The sequence below is a fragment of the Apostichopus japonicus genome, chromosome 7, assembly GCF_037975245.1.
Source record: "Apostichopus japonicus isolate 1M-3 chromosome 7, ASM3797524v1, whole genome shotgun sequence".
NCBI classification, from domain to species: Eukaryota; Metazoa; Echinodermata; class Holothuroidea; order Aspidochirotida; family Stichopodidae; genus Apostichopus; species Apostichopus japonicus.
In genome coordinates, this window is record NC_092567.1 from 25,438,816 (window position 1) to 25,457,890 (window position 19,075).

The 19,075-nt window shown below is 38.2% G+C and overlaps 3 protein-coding genes across 4 annotated transcripts; all 3 read left to right on the forward strand.

The window, feature by feature from the left end:
• The first annotated feature begins 1,418 nt into the window (after positions 1–1,418).
• On the forward strand, positions 1,419–8,584 carry LOC139970170 (snake venom 5'-nucleotidase-like). Of its 2 annotated transcripts, XM_071975810.1 has the most exons (8): positions 1,423–2,269; positions 2,512–2,725; positions 4,112–4,297; positions 4,653–4,853; positions 5,396–5,647; positions 6,253–6,408; positions 7,169–7,369; positions 7,577–8,584. In XM_071975810.1, the coding sequence occupies exons 1-8, from the start codon at positions 1,934–1,936 to the stop codon at positions 7,747–7,749; spliced, it is 1,719 nt and encodes a 572-aa protein (XP_071831911.1). In that variant the 5' UTR covers positions 1,423–1,933; the 3' UTR covers positions 7,750–8,584. The 2 variants fall into 2 exon arrangements, with proteins under 2 accessions (XP_071831912.1, XP_071831911.1); XM_071975811.1 differs by lacking the exon at positions 6,253–6,408 and having other exon boundaries at positions 1,419–2,269.
• A 2,443-nt stretch (positions 8,585–11,027) lies between these two features.
• On the forward strand, positions 11,028–14,129 carry LOC139970223 (5'-nucleotidase-like). Its single transcript, XM_071975863.1, has 4 exons — positions 11,028–11,368; positions 11,750–11,963; positions 13,592–13,777; positions 14,122–14,129. The coding sequence occupies exons 1-4, from the start codon at positions 11,033–11,035 to the stop codon at positions 14,127–14,129; spliced, it is 744 nt and encodes a 247-aa protein (XP_071831964.1). The 5' UTR covers positions 11,028–11,032.
• LOC139969896 (5'-nucleotidase-like) lies at positions 13,595–18,201 on the forward strand. The gene is made up of 6 exons (XM_071975275.1): positions 13,595–13,777; positions 14,811–15,008; positions 15,367–15,615; positions 16,175–16,330; positions 16,872–17,072; positions 17,768–18,201. The coding sequence occupies exons 3-6, from the start codon at positions 15,504–15,506 to the stop codon at positions 17,935–17,937; spliced, it is 639 nt and encodes a 212-aa protein (XP_071831376.1). The 5' UTR covers positions 13,595–13,777; positions 14,811–15,008; positions 15,367–15,503; the 3' UTR covers positions 17,938–18,201.
• Positions 18,202–19,075: the final 874 nt, after the last annotated feature.

A 19,075-nucleotide genomic window follows, 5' to 3' on the forward strand; every position in this document is an offset into this window, starting at 1 on the left:
GGTGACCATTATACGCTTTATAGCACATTTAGGGGATATACTGATGACCGTGAAGATGGTGCGCTCTGATTATCATCTGACCAATGGTTTAATGCAAGCGCGTAGGAACCGGGGGGGGGGGGTTGGCTGGGGGGCGCCAGCCCCCCAGTGAAAAATATGGAGGGGCGGAAGTATCATTCCCCCCCCCCGCTTCGCAAGTCAGAAAACCCCTTTTTCATTTCCAAATGAGAAAAAAATCTCATTTGGAGCACCAAATTGCATCTAAGGCCAGGTGAAAATGCAAAATTATATACAAAATGGAGTGGGTGGGTTGAAGTGTGCTATATTGCACCAAATTGCATCTGAGGCCACCTGAAAATGAAAAAAAAATCCAAAGGGGAGGGGGACATCCCCTCCCCTTAGACCCCTCCCCCAGACCGGCCATCAGTCTTCAGCCCCCCCCCCCACTCAAAAGTACCTTCCTACGCCACTGGTTAAATGGATATAACATTAATCACCATATGTCGATTAAAGTTAGATTCTTAGACTAATAATCGGATTTCTGGATATAAGAGAGATAAAGCAGGTCTACAAGACGATACAGCTATAAACACGTTGTACATGCGCACAATAATCAACCATAATAGATAATAAGGGATATGTCAAGTGGTTACACCTGTCACGTTGTATTTGTTCCTATATACCATCCTGATATATTTCGATTACCCCAGCAGTTACTTAGCTCAACGTGTAGGACTTGGGGGGGGGTGGGGGAGTGGGGAGGTAGTGCAAAGATTTGGAACAAGGAGAAATTGTTCTTTTTTTTGTGCGAAAAAAAAGTAGGTACTTTTGCGAAAGTAAACTTTCTTAGCACGTCATTTCCATCTACCTAGTCTCTACCACGTGCATTCATTAAACGGTGAGGGGTTGTGGGGGGGGGGGTGGCGGGGGGGGGGGGGTTGGGGTGGGGGGTATGCGCATAGATAGTTGGTAACACCTGTCGGACTCGGAGGTGTGGTCTAATTCTTCCCCAACTGAATGTTAGAAAAAATGAGAAAAAACAAAACATGCCCTCATTATTCTCCCCCTTTGTGCTTATCTTGCAATGCTCGAACGTATTGGGCTACAAAGTAACGTCACCTTAATTGCTCTGTTTTAGCATCCATACTTCTTAAGCATAAACACTGAAGGAAGAAACCTAAGACATCATATTTAAAACAAAATATCAACAATATGTCGAATGTTCAGGGACTAATATCATCTGAGTGGTAACCAAATCTCAGGAACGAGGATCGAAGGGTCGAATACGGGGTTGGGGCTCGGGTGGAGATGGATGAGTGTTTGTGTCTGCGAGGGTGTAGGGGGGGGGGTTATGACTAGGGGTTTATTTGCTCAAAGGTTCAATAAATTTACTAATTTAAGAGGTTACTGCATGGCAACTTCATTTCTTCACACCTCACTCCTCTCTCTTTCTGACAACACAACTGACTTGACCTTATTTGAAGTATTCACCTATATCAACGAACCTTTATCGTCCTCGATTGTTTATTTGTTTGAACACGTGTCTACTGTTAATTTCGAAGAGATATTCGAAGCAATGGTATAGTTTATATATACTTTAGAATTAATACGGTACTGCTGTTACTTTCCCGTGCTGATAAAGTCACCAGCCATTGTTGTGTTTTGTAAACATCAGTCTAATTTGACCGATGCAGAATGCCACCCATCGTACACAAAACCTATCAAAAGTTACATAATATTCTATCAGGTTTATTGAGAAGCAACTTCGAACAGCTGAAAGGCTGCCGTAGTCTCATAACCGAAAACAACAATTAACATATTTTTTTTTCTTTCGCGTTCTTGACGGTGGTCAAGCTAAGATTTTGATGCGCTTTGTGCTTGGTGAAGCAGTAGATTTTCCGTTCATTGAAGTGAGAAAGTGAATTACTGTAAAATGAAATGTTTATCATACTCATTTATCACAACCGTGTTGTATTACACGAGTTGTACGTTAGGGTATGACCTAACCATTATGCACACTAACCATATTCATGCGCATTTTGAGGAATTTGATAGTAATGGATTGACATGTTCCGAAGATGAATCGACGTACAACGAATGTTTTGGCGGAATTGCACGACGATTGACGAAAGTAAACGAGATCAGAGCCGAACAGACGAATCCGATTCTGTTAGATGGGGGAGATCACTTCCAAGGAACGCAATGGTTTACTTATTACAAGGGGAACGCTTCGGCGCATTTTATGAACAGAATCGAATATGATGCTATGGTAAGGTGTTTTCAAAGTGACAATCAAGCGTAATAAATATTAAAAACATATATCAAATACAGACAGAGAAAGCAAGGAAACACATTTGTCCAACTCCCTTTAAACTTATTTTTCTTCATTTGTATAGCTTTTGATTGAGATATTTCGACTTTTATAATCTATACATTTTGGCTATTTTGTTAATACGAATATCATATGTCGCTATGTTGAAGAATAACCTATATTTCTTACTGTATTTATAGGCTCCCAGTAACCACGAATTCGATTACGGGACCTTCGTTCTCGCTGATTTTTTGAAGAAAGTTGAATTTCCCGTCGTCAGTTGTAATATCGACATAACAGAAACTCCCGAACTGGATGGACTCTTTACCGATAGTGTGATATTAAACATAGGTGGTGATGACGTCGGAATAGTTGGCTACACGACGACGAGAACACATTTGATTTCCGCTCCCGGTAAGTACAGATGGTATGTAACATCGGTGTGCAGAGGACGGTCACAAAGACGTGCGGAAGGACTGTTCCAGGCAGGGGCGTAGCGAGCGGGGGGGGGGGGTGTTGGGGGTGTGACACCCCCCAATAATTTGGTCGCTGTCGGCAAATTTTGGGTCTGTCGGCAAAAGGAGAAAAGGTGAAGAGAGCGGAAGGGGAAGAAAGAAGGAAAGCTGAATAGAAAAAGGAGAACGGGAGCTTCTTCCGTGCCAAATTTGACTTAAAATATGCACCAGATTGCATCTAAGGACGTTCAAACTAATTTTTCCAAAGGGGAGGGGGACACCCCCTCCCCTTAGACCCCTCCCCCATTTCAGTCACCACTTCCAGATCCGTCGGCAAATCAAATTTGACTTAAAATATACATCAGATTGCATCTAAGGACGTTTCAAAACTAAAAAATTGCCAAAGGGGAGGGGGACACCCCCTCCCCTTAGACCCCTCCCTCATTTCAGTCACCACTTCCAGATCCGTCGGCAAATCAAATTTGACTTAAAATATGCACCAGATTGCATCTAAGGACGTTTCAAAACTAAAAAATTGCCAAAGGGGAGGGAGACACCCCCTTCCTCTTAGACCCCTCCCCCATTTCAGTCACCACTTCCAGATCCGTCGGCAAATCAAATTTGACTTAAAATATACACCAGATTGCATCTAAGGACGTTTCAAAACTAAAAATTTTCCAAAGGGGAGGGGGACACCCCCTCCCCTTAAACCCCTCACCCATTTCAGTCACCACTTCCAGATCCGTCGGCAAATCAAATTTGACTTAAAATATGCACCAGATTGCATCTAAGGACGTTTCAAAACTAAAAAATTGCCAAAGGGGAGGGGGACACCCCCTCCCCTTAGACCCCTCCCCCATTTCAGTCACCACTTCCAGATCCGTCGGCAAATCAAATTCTCCACACCCCCCCAACAAAAAAACCTTCGCTATGCCCCTGGTTCCAGGAGCCGAAAGATAACTTTAAAGTAGGCGACAGAGGGATTGTCAAGTAGGAGCACAGAGGCCTGTCACATAGGCGTACAGAGGCCTGTCACAACGGCGTTCAGAAAAACTGTTATATAGGCGCAAATTATATTTTTATGACGGCCAATTTTCTATCGATTAAATTCGAATATTTTTAATCACTGCATAAAAATTGATTGTATATGTACAATACCCCCCCCCCCCCTCCTGCCTCACCCCTCCATCCATCCAATCAGCTTTAGTATCTAACACAGATCATTGAGCTGTTTCATTTCCTATCCTCGATAAATGCCCTTTACAAGAACTGCGAAGAAACTTTTGTTTTCAAATTTCGAACTTACGATACATTTTTAATTATGCGATACATCTTCCCCATACAGGGGACTTTCAGATTACAGATGAAATCACAGCTTTGAAAATAGAAGTTGAGAAACTGACCAACCAGGGCATCAATAAGATAATAGCTCTTGGTACTTCCGGTCTCGATAAAGAGATGGAGATAGCTAGGGAAGTCCCAGGAATTGACGTCATCATTGGTGCGGACCATCATCACTTCCTATACACAGGTATGTATCGTATATGTACCACAAAAATCATGACGTATACACCTTTTTGGATAAATACTGATAATTCTTAAATATAACACATGAACTGTACTCCATTATAAAAATAAACAGGAAGTTTGTAAGGAACACCAACAAATGTTACACATTTATATTACGAACATGACTATAGTTTCAAGTCAAAACTTTGATTAAAAAAAAACGGTTTTTTTCTTCAAATTTGAACATTATTATAATCATTAATATTATATTATAATATTATTAATTATTATTATCATAGTTTTTAAAGAAAGATTTTACTTGTCTAAGTTTCGGATAAGCGACTTAATGAATTTATTTGCCACTCTCGTTCGTGTAGGAGTTCCACCAACAAATGCAGAGGACGTTACTGGTCCGTATCCTACAGTGGTTCGTCCAAATAACAATGAAATTGTCCTCATTGTACAAACTATAAACTACGGTAAATATTTAGGACTGCTCCAGTTAACATTCGATGATGACGGGAAGATTACGAACTACGAGGGAAATCCTGTTCTGTTAGACTCCAGTGTGGAACAAGGTATGACGTCACAGATAATTGAATATACTAGAGTTCGTGTAGCATTCGTGCGTTGTACAAGGGGCTTTCTAAAATAGACGAGAGGGGTGAGGGGGAGGGGTGGGGGACAGGGAAAGGAAAGGGTGCAGATGGTAATGGGGTGACCAGGTGAGCAAAAGTGGATGGAATGCAATAGTCAACAATTTGAAGAATGCACAGAATGCAGTGTATAAACCCGGAAAATTGGAGATGTGATTCGGAAATGAGGAGAGAAAAGGGACAGGGTTGTGCTTCACGTGGTATAGAGCGGGGGGTGGGGGGGGGTAGGAAATTATACCCTGGATGGTTCTTAAAATTACGCATTTTATTTTGCTTGAGTTTACAGATATTATGCATAGGCCTTTGCATGTTTAGTTAACTACAGGTCACCTAAAAATATAACAAAAAATAACAAAAACGTTCGAATCTTGCTCGGCAGCATTACGAAACTGACTCGTATTTTATCGTAAGGTTTGACCAGCATTTCTTGATCACTTTTTTTAATACCCTTTTTTTTAATTGAGATCCTGAAACATTGACTGAGGTGGAGGAATGGGCAGTACCTGTAAGGGCTCTAGGAGAGGTGGTTGTGGGAAGCACGTACGCACTCTTGGATGGAGAAAACCCAACTTGCAGAGCCGGAGAATGTAACTTGGGTAGCTTTATAGCGGATGCCTTGCTGTCGGAACATATCGAATTCCAGGGGGATGATGGATGGAGTGACGTCAGCATATCAATGATTAACTCTGGTGCTATCAGGGCGTCTATTTCACCAGGTGAAGGTTATAGTCAGTATATCATTTTAATCGGAAGATATAATAGAAAGAAATGGATTGGTAATACGTTCATAAATGACCCGTATGGCTAATACAGGAACCGACATTTGAAGGAGTAATAACCGTAAGGCTTGATGGAAACCACCGAGGATAGGTTTGAATAATTTCGATTTCTGAATAGAACTGTCTGTCAACCGCTGATTGGTGATATTTGCTGATATGCTGAAGTTAAATTGTAATACACTGATATTTACTTCGTAACATGCTGATATGAAATTGTTGGAATTTTAAAGCGAATGGCACAGCTCATGAATAAGTTCAACCCCCAAATCAGACACTTTTCAGATTAAAAAAGAAAGAAAAAAAAATCCCGTTTATTTTATCTTTGACACGCTGACATTGAGTTGTAATATGTCGATATTATTTCTAATACACTTATATTGGAACATAAAATCTTAATTTTCATATTGACAGTCTGATTTTAACTTGAAACATACTGATAATTGTTCTCTGACTATATTGATGTTGTTGTCAAACTTCATGAAACAAATGGCATTCCATAAATATCAATGAAACAACATTCGCTGTATTTCTCTGTTTGCCAGGGGAAATTAAAGGTGATGACGTCACGACCATCATACCTTACGCGAACTCAGTTAACCTCGTTGAGCTTAGAGGTCACCATCTTCTGGAAGTTTTGGAACGCTCTGTGGAGGAATACGACCTCGTCATTTTACCTGGATTCTTCCTTCAATATTCTGGTGTGACTCAATTAAAACTATTCTTTTGACATCTTATAAACGACAGAGAAAATATGGATGAAATCTAATACCATTTGTACCTGATAAACTTGTACTGTATTTATAAATATGTTACATTCTATTGTCGTAACCCAATTCTTTGTTTACCTATTGCGATTTATTTTACATTTGAGGAGCTGACATAATCTTCTCTGTTATATTCTAATTAATTAAATAACTTTAATTGATAAACCGCGGACGTTCAAAAGGTCATTTCTTGAAACGTACAACTGGTACAAAAATATAGCCTGCACTGAAAAATGTGTTTTTATCGGTCAATAAATAACATGTCTAAATTAATTTAGTGCCTTAAAGTCATCGTTAAAATGATGAACATTAATTTCGATATATATATATATATATATATATATATATATATATATATATATATATATATATATATATATATATATATATATATATATATATATATATATATATATGTATATATGCACTTCGGAGCATCAGGATGACGTCATCATTGAACTAGCCGGAAAGGAATACACCAGTAGGTTAAAGCATAATATCTTGAAAATGGGAGTAACCATGGCAACATTACTATTATTGAATTTTGTTTTATTTTTTCTTGGACTTTTACTTGGTAAGATGCTAAATGCTATCAATAAAGTCATTTTCAATTGCAGGTAAAACCAAAGTAATTTCATTTCATAAACGTTACCGTTTTTCCTTCGCATTCAATTATTCATATTATTCTCCAAAGGTCTGGTCGTCACTTATGACGTCACACAGCCAGTTGGGAGTCGAGTTGTATCTGTTATGGTACGGTGTGCTCTGTGTGAGATTCCACGCTATGAAAAACTTGAAACGGAGAGAATTTACAAAATCGTGATGCCCTCATATCTTGCCGAAGGTGGCGACGGATTTGATATGATTCCTGAACATCTTCTGAGCCGAATTTCTGGTAAGAAAATACCAAAATTATCTTCAACAATACATTTTCTTTTAATCAAAATTTGAAAAACGTCGCAATATTTGATGTAAAACCCTGTTGATTTACTGATTAGTTTCTCTCCTTATGTTTTCTACACAAGGCCCTACTTGATTTTGTTTCATCTATGTCAAACTTAACATCATAAACTCTGACTTTTTTTTTCTCCAAAATGTATAGGGCGACAAGATTCTGACGTCATTAATGAATATTTAACCAAACTTTCACCAATCGCTCCAGGTGTCGAAGGAAGAATCATAATCATTGGCGATGAATCCTCCAGTACCATTCTTACGACGTCATCAATGCTCCTAGTAACATTCGCAACTATTGTTTGTCAAATTATATTTTAGCCCACGTGCTTTTTTCTCCAGTATTTACAATGCCTTGAACTTTTAAATCATTTATGTGTTTACTATTCATGCGTATAAAAGGCAACGATACTTATTGATGTATGTGAGACATGTATGTCCATAAGTCATAAGGCAGATGTGTCGTTTCCCTATATATACGTAAATATGATATGAACCGTTACAAAATTACATAACAATGAAAAAACATGTTTTGGGGTGGGGATGGTGAGGGGGGTAGGTACATAATGTGTTAAATATCAAATTACGCTCAGAATGTACATAAGGGGAAGTTTTTGGAATCTGTTGAAATTAAGAAATATATATATTTTAATGTTGGTTTATTTAATACTGATCACACATGTTTGTTAGATTCAGTATTTTAGGAGTTTTTGTGTAAGTTTCAGAATTTTAGGAGTGTTTCACTTGAATATCCAGATGATAAAAGTAAATGAATTTACACATGGTGGAAGGGAGGGGTATGCGATGATGATGGGGTGGGTTGAGGTGGACCAGTATACGGGTGGGATGTTTACAGCTGCATTTGTGCATGTGATGCGATTGTAGATTTTCGATATTATGACCACACCATTTGATACTAACACATAATTAGAACAATCTAATCATTATATCTCTGATAATAAAGACAATCTGTCTCTTCGTAATTAAAAGGTTTGGTTGGCTTCAATACATACAATTGTGCTTTTCACATATTCAATTTTAATGGTATATTTTGTTTTCGATTAAGCACTCACTGTTAAGTGTATACCTTATTTTATCATTTAACAGTTATTTCACAGAGCCCCCTTTCTGAAATATTTACTCTCCTTATTATGAAAATGAGAATACATTATTCTATATCCCATATTTTCCCGACCGTCAATTGGTCACCCGGTCCCGGCCACGCCCCTTACTCCCGTCAAGCCTGCATCCGAATATATGATAACCACCAGATCAGGGAACTAATGTACTAACTGCATGGTGGGGGTTCGCCCGTCACCAACCCCGCTATGTGGCCCCACGGAACAATGTAGGACTCCCTTAGTCTCCCCCCCCCCCCTCCCGACCCAAGTTAAGCCTATTTAGATTTAAATTCCACCCTGACCTGAGTCATACATTTAAAGTATTCCTCTTGCTTGCTCAGTGGTCTTTTCATAATACAGAGAAAAACTTTTGAACATATTTTTGATTGTCCCTGAATATGTTCTATTTAATCGCTTGTACTCGGATAAACTTCATTTCACTTCGGGTAATATGGAATAAAGTAAATAAAACAGAAGGTTAGACGGGGCATTTGGACGCAAAAGGATTCAGTTTTGTATTTTATTTTATATCGCAGTCTCCTGGCTTGAGCTGAACTAAAGCAGTATTTAATGACAAATATTCGTTGCAGATATATATATATATATATATATATATATACCTCCATTATTCTTGTTAGAAAACTGGAAACATTTGATATACTCGCAAAGGACAATACAAATCTAGGTTGAAAGGTCAAAACGTGTGGTCAAACATTTCGACGTTACTACACGAACCAAGTGGAATATCAAGAGGAATAACAAAGTTCTAAGTGGCAAACACTTAGACTATGCATTCACTGTTTAATATATTTATATACGGCACCATGTTGAGGAAACCTGAAGAACAGTAACAAAATGGTCCACGTTGACCCTCGGCATGGCTGTAGGGAGCTTATAACTATAAGAGGTATAGCCCCAACATGCACGAGTCATGTGGTTGCACATAGGTAATATATATCTACCTATATGAAGGGATTTTCATACTACGAAATCATGCTGAGAAAAGTGGAAAAGGACATTCCTCCAAATGGAAATTATTCCATTGCGATAATACAATGAAAAACAAAACAACGGCTCGGGCAAAATTATATCGGTTAGAAACCAAATTGTAATTTAGTCTTGTTAAAGTTTTCACCTCAGATACGATAGATCTTTTCGATCATACCACAAAGTTTTCTTTCTGATAAACTCCACCCCCCCCCCCACTACCACAACCAGTACACCCGACCCCTACACCACACCCACCCAAATCATCGAAATAAGCAGAAATGTCCATGATACAGCTGCTAATTAGTAAATACAATTGTATTTTGGCCATTCGTCTCAATTAGCACGGCTCATATGATAGTTGAAATGGCTACCGCACAGGCAGAAGTCAGCACGATTTATTGATGAGCTCTCATATTCAAAACCTAATTCTAATCCGAATCTAATCCTAATCCAAGCATCACTTCTGTCGGAATAACCCAAGTATATGGTGAAAACACGCTGATGTCTTCTTCCTAACTGCATGCTGTTTAATCCCTGTGCATCCAAATCATCCATTTTCGGGGTCAGTTACAGGTTGGTTAAACTTTAAGCTCTGGTTAAACGATAACAGCCTTATTATCCAACACAGTGTGAAGGTTATTCCTTACTGTTGACTCGTTGACAGTTAAAAGAAAGTTCAGATCTTGTCAGGGAATCATATACGTACATATGTAAGTAGCTATACAGAACAGTAAGACGTTGGAAGGCAGTACACGACATTTTAAGAAACCGGAGAGAAGAAAATATTCCTGGTAATGAAGAACGTCTCTAACTTCGACTAATATTACCATATTTCTATACGTTTGGGAAGAACAATTTCAACTACTTACTTTGCGTTATTAACTTTATCCATGCAGCTGATGCCTGAAAGGCTCGATCTAAACTGTCAGTTCCTTAGTCAAACGAGGTAAGATTTTTCCGTGTATTTTATAGTTGTCGAGTGAGAGTATATGCCTAAATGTGTTATGTGTTATGTTTCACCCTCACCTAAAACATATAAAGCAATTTCACAACGTTGCGTTTCAACCTATAATTTTACACCTAATTTCTAGCATAAATGTGCCTCAGAAGACAACATTTGACCCCTAAAACTTTCCCCAGAGAGCTCAACCAGCCTAGGGCGACCCCTTTCTTCTGTAGAATCCGATATATATATATATATATATTTTATATATTTATATATTTGTATATATATATATACTTTCAGAACTGTCAAGCTACACCCCACTGAGAATAAAGACAAGGGCGGGTTTAAATTCTTTCACGAAACTTTGTCGTCGTTTACTAATATACTTGGATGATAAATTCGAAATTGTTTTATTCATTATCGAATCGGCAATTATTGAGCCGAAGGTAGAGACGTAAACATAACGAATTTAGTTAGTCAATTTCCCATTTATTACCAACGTTTTCATTGATAATCATTCTATTTACTTTATACCTAGTGGTTGAAAATGGAGCTAGCTGCTTTTCTGCATTACCTTATTGTTTTGGTTCATGTCGTCATCGTTACGTCATTCGACCTCACGATCATGCACACCAATCATATTCAAGCACATTTTGAAGAGTTTGACTCCCATGGCCTTACGTGTGAGGATACTGAATCTAGCTACAACGAATGCTTTGGTGGAGTAGCTAGGAGGTTCAGTAAAGTTAAAGAGATCAGAGATGAACAAAGTAACACCCTTCTACTTGATGGAGGGGACCACTTCCAGGGTACCCAATGGTACACATATTACAGGGGTAACGCCACCGCCCACTTTATGAACTGGATTCAATACGATGCCATGGTGAGTTAGATTTAATATAACTTAGTAACAAAGAAACATTTAAGAAAAAAAGACCCAAATAGAACAGTATCTCTCCTTCCCAAATATAATCGCTATATAAATAAATAAAATATGATGGTGATACACACCTGACGATGATCACGCAGTCACAGTCCCGATGCAAGGGGACTGGGGTTGAGAGCGGATCAGTCGTTCGGATGTTTGCTTTATCGTCTTTCCTGGGTGACTTTTCTTACAAAGAATCCCTTGTTTTAATCGTAAACCATCACTGGGGTAGAGTGGATAACTTTTCAGGTTTTTTTTTGGGGGGGGGGGTGGGGTTAAATGTATAAACCCTTGCATTACTCTTCGAACTAATACACTGTGTTCTTTTCTCCATAGGCTCCCAGCAATCATGAATTTGACGATGGACCGGATAATTTTGGAGCTTTTTTGGATAAAGTAAACTTTCCTGTTCTTAGTTGTAACATGGATGCTACAAACGTACCTGAGATGCAGGGCCGTTTTAGTGAAAGTATCGTTCTGGAGATGGATGGAGAAAGAATCGGAATCGTCGGCTACACTACCACAGAGACGAATACTATATCTGCGCCAGGTATGTAAACGTCGGTTAACCTGTTTTATTACCAGCTTACCGTTAGTCGTTTTGTTTAATACACAAAAATTAAATTTCATTTGTTAACTTTGAAAATTTCACCAGGAACAATAAAACATATCATCTGAAGGTCGTGGACTTTAACCAGTATTTTCACATCTCAAGCAGTCCTGTAAAATTCCAAAATGAACCCAAACTTTAAATTGATTATCCTCTCGACGTGGAGTGTAACTTATTAACATATACTCATTAACACGTTAACGCCTTACCAATACTCGTCTGTAGTGCGTTATAATATCGAGGTATATACTATGTATATAGTAAAACAGTAAATATAGATAGCGGTGTTAGTAGAAACCAAATTTTATCTTTAGTTCGTGGGGTATTTTAGTTTGTTTCAAAGCTGTGAAAACACAGGTAACAAATTGGCTCTGTGCTTATGTAAACTGAGTCTGGCTATTATGACCTTGAATATCAAGAGCCTCTATGTGGATTTCTCATGAATGCAGATAAATTTTATAAACAATTCTTACTCAAAATTTGTTTTGAAAATATTATTGATCGGAACAATCAATCAGAACAAGATAATGAGAGGTGAGGCTTTTAAATATAGCTTTCAAGTTACAGAAAATATTAGGCAAGCATCGAACACGAAACTTCATTCTTTACACTTTATGACGTCATTGCGATGCTTTCCCTATAAAGTTACGTGACCTTCGGCGTAAATGAAAATAAACAGAAATGAAATTGTTAATTATTGGTAAGGTCTGTCTCAATTTTAAATAGTAATTCAATATCTACCCACAGCACGTTCAATTCAATTTAATGGTCAATTCAATGAACAAAAACCTAAAATACCGTAGCGAAACTATGTCATTTGAAAAGCCTATGTAGGTCTTAAAGGGAGTGAAGACTCGCCCCAAACCGCGTGCCGCCCTCTGAAAAAAAGGTAAATTTCCTCATCTTGAAAGTGGAGTTTTTTCTTGTCGCTACAAAATGCAGACAGTAATGAAACGTGATACTTTTATCGTTATCTTTTATCTGGACCTGAGATGTCCATCGCTGCTATGTACACTGTGTTGTGGGTATTGACCGTAGCTGCATGTATTGACTGTACACTAGTGTCTTATTACCGACGGGAGCAAGCTGTGTGCGTATTTTCTGGGATCGATGGTGGTATCTAACACTTCTGTTACACCTCATTCGAAATTAGGTCAGATAACCGGCATCAGACGTTTCTTTGTGCGCGAATCTTCACTCCCTTTAAGCATAGGTTTTTTGCGGCCGCTACTTGAATTGTAATGTATAATTCTGTCAAATTAATTGGTATAAAATCATTACATAAGTTATTTCCAATCTATAGTGGCAAATATATTCTTTTGCCCACACAACTTTTTCTAATGAAGAAAATATTCGTGCAGTGTTATTGTTATGGCTGAAATATTTCATCTTTCCGAGAGCAAAACACATTTTTCCCCTTTTCAACGTGAGAAAACCGTTTAGGATTGTCTTGATAGCAAATTATCTGTGTTTTTGTCTGTTGTGGAAGTTACACGCTTTTACGAGGTAAATATGTGACTCAAACGTCATCAATTGTGCTGTTGATCGTTCCTCTACTCTGCCAACAGGTGCTCTAGATATTAGTGATGAGATATCGGCATTGCAAACCGAGATAGATCGACTCAAAGCTGACGGTATCAACAAGATTATCGTTCTCGGTACTTCCGGCTTGCAAAAGGAAACTGAGATTGCGCAGAACGTTGAAGGTGTTGACGTCATCATTGGTGCAGATCACCACCAATTTCTTTACACAGGTAATTTAAAGAATTCACACAAGGAAACATTACAGTAAATACATTCATGATAAACTTTAACAAGAGTAGTAAAATGATTTTTTCTTATAACAAGAAGTACAACGAACAGTAAATGTTTTGTTTAGGCTGCGAAAAAAGTACAAGCCACACAACGCTATATAAATTAGTATTAGTAATTAGTATAGAATCATTGGGCCTATCATGGTTAAATATTATATGACGTCACATCGACGTAATCATCGTTTTCATCAACCACAAACATGATGCTATATACTTGATTTATGTTGTAAGTGTGCTAGCTGTATACAACCGTTATTTTGTGCAATTTTTAAACCTGTTTCCAGGCACGTAGCCAGGAATTTGCCTAGGGAGGGGCGAACCTGTAGGCAAACTATCAGAGCCGTAGATTCTGCATTGAAAACTATCTAAGCGTAGCGCCACCGTAAGTTTTCGCTACGCGTACAAAAAAAAGTTGGCTGAAAATGCCTCCCAGATCGCTGGAAATGGCACTTCCCATGCAGGCCTTGTAAGTTGCATCTAAGCTTGAAATGACTAGCGATATCATAAAACATACAACAAAATATGCTCAAGGGGGGGGGGGGCGGTTTGCCCCCTTAGTCCCCCCTTGGCTACGCACCTGCCTGTTCCAGCATAAATATGAATATAGAAACTTTTTGTAACGTCAGAAGTTACCAAAATTTAAAGCTACAGGTTAAACTATCACACAATTTTCAAGTATACTTCAGTTTGAAATGCAAGATTACATAACGGTAAATGAAATCATTTCTGAAATTTGTATGCTATATATTGGCAAAGTTATGATTATCTCTAACATTTCTTTGAAACACTCAACAGCCCCGGGACACGATATGTACTTTCCATCCATAATAACTTTCTTGTCATTCTGCTGAACTCGATTCGATTTAGCAGCTACAGTTTTCGACTTCAAGAAGTGAAGCATAATCTTAATGAAGTATATTTAGAGTATAGCAGAAAAACTGAATCATACCGTATTTTTATTTTCAATATCAAGGAACCCCTTCCACAAGTGATGAAGTAACTAGCCCTTATCCTACCGTCATTAGACCAACCACGGAGAAGATTGTCTTAATCGTGGAAACATCTAACTTTGGACAATATCTTGGCTACCTCCAGGTAACCTTTGATGATAATGGAGACATTACAAATTATAACGGAAATCCAATACTATTGGACTCTTCTATTGAACAAGGTTCGTTAAATTACGTTGATATGTTATGTATCTATATTTTGATACAAATTGCTCTAATAAAAATGGGGCCACACACCCGGTTTGAAAGTCCTAGATCCATCTGTGAACGATATCCCGGGTCCTACCTCAGCAGGCCCTCCTCTGATAAAATGGGGCCACCCATCCCTGTTTCAAAGTCCTGGATCCGTCTGTGAAGGGTATCCTGGGCCCTCTCTCAGCAGGCCCTCCTCTGATAAGCATTATTCAAAGGAGAATGAAAAGAATCATGAAAGGAAACCTATTTTGCTACTTTTTGTATCCCTATTCGAGTAAGAGATTCCCATTTGCCGGAATAGCTCCAGATTTCTTGTTTTTGTAGATAAAGATACTTTAGCAGAAGTGAATAAGTGGGCGAAACCAATCGGAGAATGGGGTGAGCGTTTAATAGGAAACACCTATGCGTACCTTGACGGAGCCAATCCGAGTTGCCGAGCCAATGAATGTAACCTAGGTAACATGGCAGCTGACGCGTTTCTATGGGAACACGTGACCGTTCAGAATGATGGATGGAGTGACGTCAGTATTGCTTTAATAAGCTCCGGTGGTTTAAGATCCTCGATACCAGCAGGTAAACATTTCTAAAAGTGACAAATATGAATTTATATATTATGTAGATTATGCTAATATGTTATGTTATATTTTTAGCATTGATATGTTTTTTTCATATTCATCGCAACTGTATATTTATTTATCAACCAAAAAAATAATAACAAAGAGAGAAACTTCAAAAGCCACTTAACTATTAACTGTGTGTTTGCCGTCATCATGCAAGAATTGCAGCCACTTACACCGCCACGGTGGTGGCAGTAGGCATGAAGTATTTTGGGCAGAAACGGTGAAGATCATAATTATTTAAGTTAGATTTCATGTTCATTCCTCAGGTTTTGACAAAGTTTTTTTCTTTCCTTCTTTTCGTAATGTGACCTGACCTCGATATTCTTATGTCAGGTCTTCTCTACTTCCGGAATGTTGTAAAATAAATCAAACAATTTGTAACTAGTACAAAATGATCATACCCTATAGGCTTATTTTGTTCTTTTATATGAGTATACACATGTCCTCATTAGCTTATATATGTTGCCCTATAAATGATTGTATGAGTTACTCTCGATATTGTTTGACTTCAGGTGAAATCAAGTTAAATGACATCACGACCGTGATGCCTTTCTCTGACACTGTTGACCTAGTCGAGTTGAGAGGTCATCATCTTCTTGAAGTTCTAGAACGTTCCGTCGAGGAATATGATCTCATCATTTTACCCGGATTCTTTCTGCAGTATTCAGGTATACATTACCTTATTGCGCCTGTAAAATTATATAGTACCCTTACCTAAATACCTCATCGATTTTCCATTTAATTCCATTTAACAGGTGACATTAATTAACAAAGGTGACGTCATGACCTCGCTCCCAATCAAAACATATGTAGATTTAATCGGGTTGAAGGGTTATAATTGTTTTGTTTTTTTCAACTCAGTCTGTGGAAGAATATGATATTGTGAAATTGTCCGATTTGTCATTCAGTATTCCGTTAACGGAGTATAGGCCAACATGTGTAACCAACACCTTCAGGTGACGTAATGTCACCATCATGCTTCCTTGCTTACTCCCAATGAAGATATCCGCGATAGACTTTGTACAAACCCATTAGTTTATATTGCCATCTTGTAAATCCATCGCAAATTTCCTGATCAGCATGTTTTCATTTTTTCCGAACAAAATCGGCCACTTCAGTCCCAAATCGGCCAGATTTAGTCCTTCATTTGTTGCTGTTAATTCTATCATGTTAATAAAACGACTGTTGATAAATTCTATATATATGCAGGACTTCGCGTGACGTACGATGTAAGCCGCCCAGCTGGTAACCGAGTAGCCTCTGTAGATGTCTTGTGTTCTTACTGCCCAATTCCGTTCTATGAACCTCTCGATTTGGAGAATGTATATAAAATAGTGGTGCAGTCATACCTCATTGAGGGTGGGGATGGATACACCATGATAGCCGAGAATATGATAAGTCATAAAACGGGTAAGAAAAACTAAAAGCTCATCATATTGGCCACAAATATGCAGAAAGTGAAATATTGGTCCCTTGTGTTACAAAAAACAAGGTAACTACCACCCTCATTGTATTATTCCTCACTGGAACATTTAATTGTCTAAAAGTTAATACTTAAACACTTCTAAATCTCTGAAAGTAATTGTCTTAAAATTAATACTTAAACACTTCTAAATCTCTGAAAGTAATTTGGTGATGCAAAACTACAAGGAAAGAACTTTCAACAATACTAATGAACTTTAACAATTAACTTGACTTTTATTCCACTATCCTCAAGTTACTAATCTTAGTTCAATTTACATTGCTTTACGTTTGGCTCGGAGGGGGGGGGGGGGTTGGAGGCGGAAAGGTGAGTTTGCTCAGGACACATTTGACCACATTTTATTGTGTGAACTATCAATCCAATACTTAAACGGGTCTTCGAATTGGTATATTTTTATTGATAATGAGTACAATGTGTTCACAACTTACCATCGGTCTCATCTGCGCTCCGTTTTAGAAACTAGGCTTTTGTTGTTCAATGTAAAATAATTATTACATGTAAAATAATGCTTCCGCCATTCTATCCCCAACCCCCTCTGCACCGCCAAAAGAAATCATAAAACATTTGAACTCACTTCAAAATGTGATTAAAATTTGCTATCAAATGTCGTTTATTTTCTCAGGACGAAAAGACTCCGAAATTATGTCCAGTTATCTGGAACAGCATTCACCAGTCGCTCCTCGTTTGGAAGGCCGTATTATCATCATCGGGGAAACTAGTACAGCGCCCTCTCTCAGAGTACAACGTATTATCATTATGCTACTTTTCGTCATCCAATGGTTTATAAATTAATCTGACTAAATTAAGGCAAAAACATCATCTCGTTCACTTCTTTTCCAAATTTTACTGAAAATAAACTGATATGTAAATCTATTTGATTGCCCAGTGGATCGCCTGCCTCATCCCCGCCGCTCCTCTACTCGAAGAAAAAGGTAATGCTCAGTGACACTATTTTTAGTCCTTTTGAGTCGAAGTTACTTCCACATGAAGTGCATGGATAATTTGTTACGGTTGTAAACATCACGACTTTTGGAGAGCCACATTAATATAATTTGCGAAACCGCGTTGTAGAATCTTTATGATCACGGTACCTTTTAATATTCGTAATAGCGCCATCAAAAAATGGACGACAAAAATTGTGCGAAGCTTCACTATACAAAGGCCGCTTAGTGTACAGTATCATTTGTGTAGGCATATGAAATATTTTCTGTTATTTGGAAATTTCTTTCGTTATCACTCGTGTTTGTTTGTTTAGAAAAGGGCGAGAACAGATCAAGATAAACGAACAATTTTAAAGTATTTTTATTTTTATTTCTGTTTCTATTGTATTCTTTGAATGTTTCCTTGATTAGAATGATGGCAGCTGCCATCCCTTGCCTCCCTCCAGAGATGACTCACCACATAGTACTAAGAACGTGTAACAATACATTGGGAACTTGGCCCAACCACCCATGAAATCGTGCAGACGCCACTGGGCGGAAAATTGTTAGGGTCCTAATTTGTTTCGGACCATAATTTTTAGGGCTGTGTTTTTGGTTTATAGTCTTGTATCATGGTCGTCGATGTATGTACCTTTTGATTTTCCTTTATATACCTCCTTTATTGCAACTAATATAACTGAAACATTTTACTGGTTTTTTCTCTTCCCGTTAGTATGTACCTATCGATTTTCATGTTTATATCTTTTTCGTGCAAATATACAAAAGAAAATTGCGCTGCGGCCGCTTGCAGTATTCTTTTTGGTCCCAAAGTTTGGTCCAAAGACTTTTTGTCCACAAAATTTGGGGTACAAACAAATTTCGGGTCACAAGCAATTTTTGGTCACAAGCACTGTCTGGGTCACAACAAAGTTTGGGGGAAAAAACAGCTTTTGGGTCCCATTTTTGGGGGGGGGGGTGGGGTGGGGGGAGGAAAGTTTGATCCCCAAAAA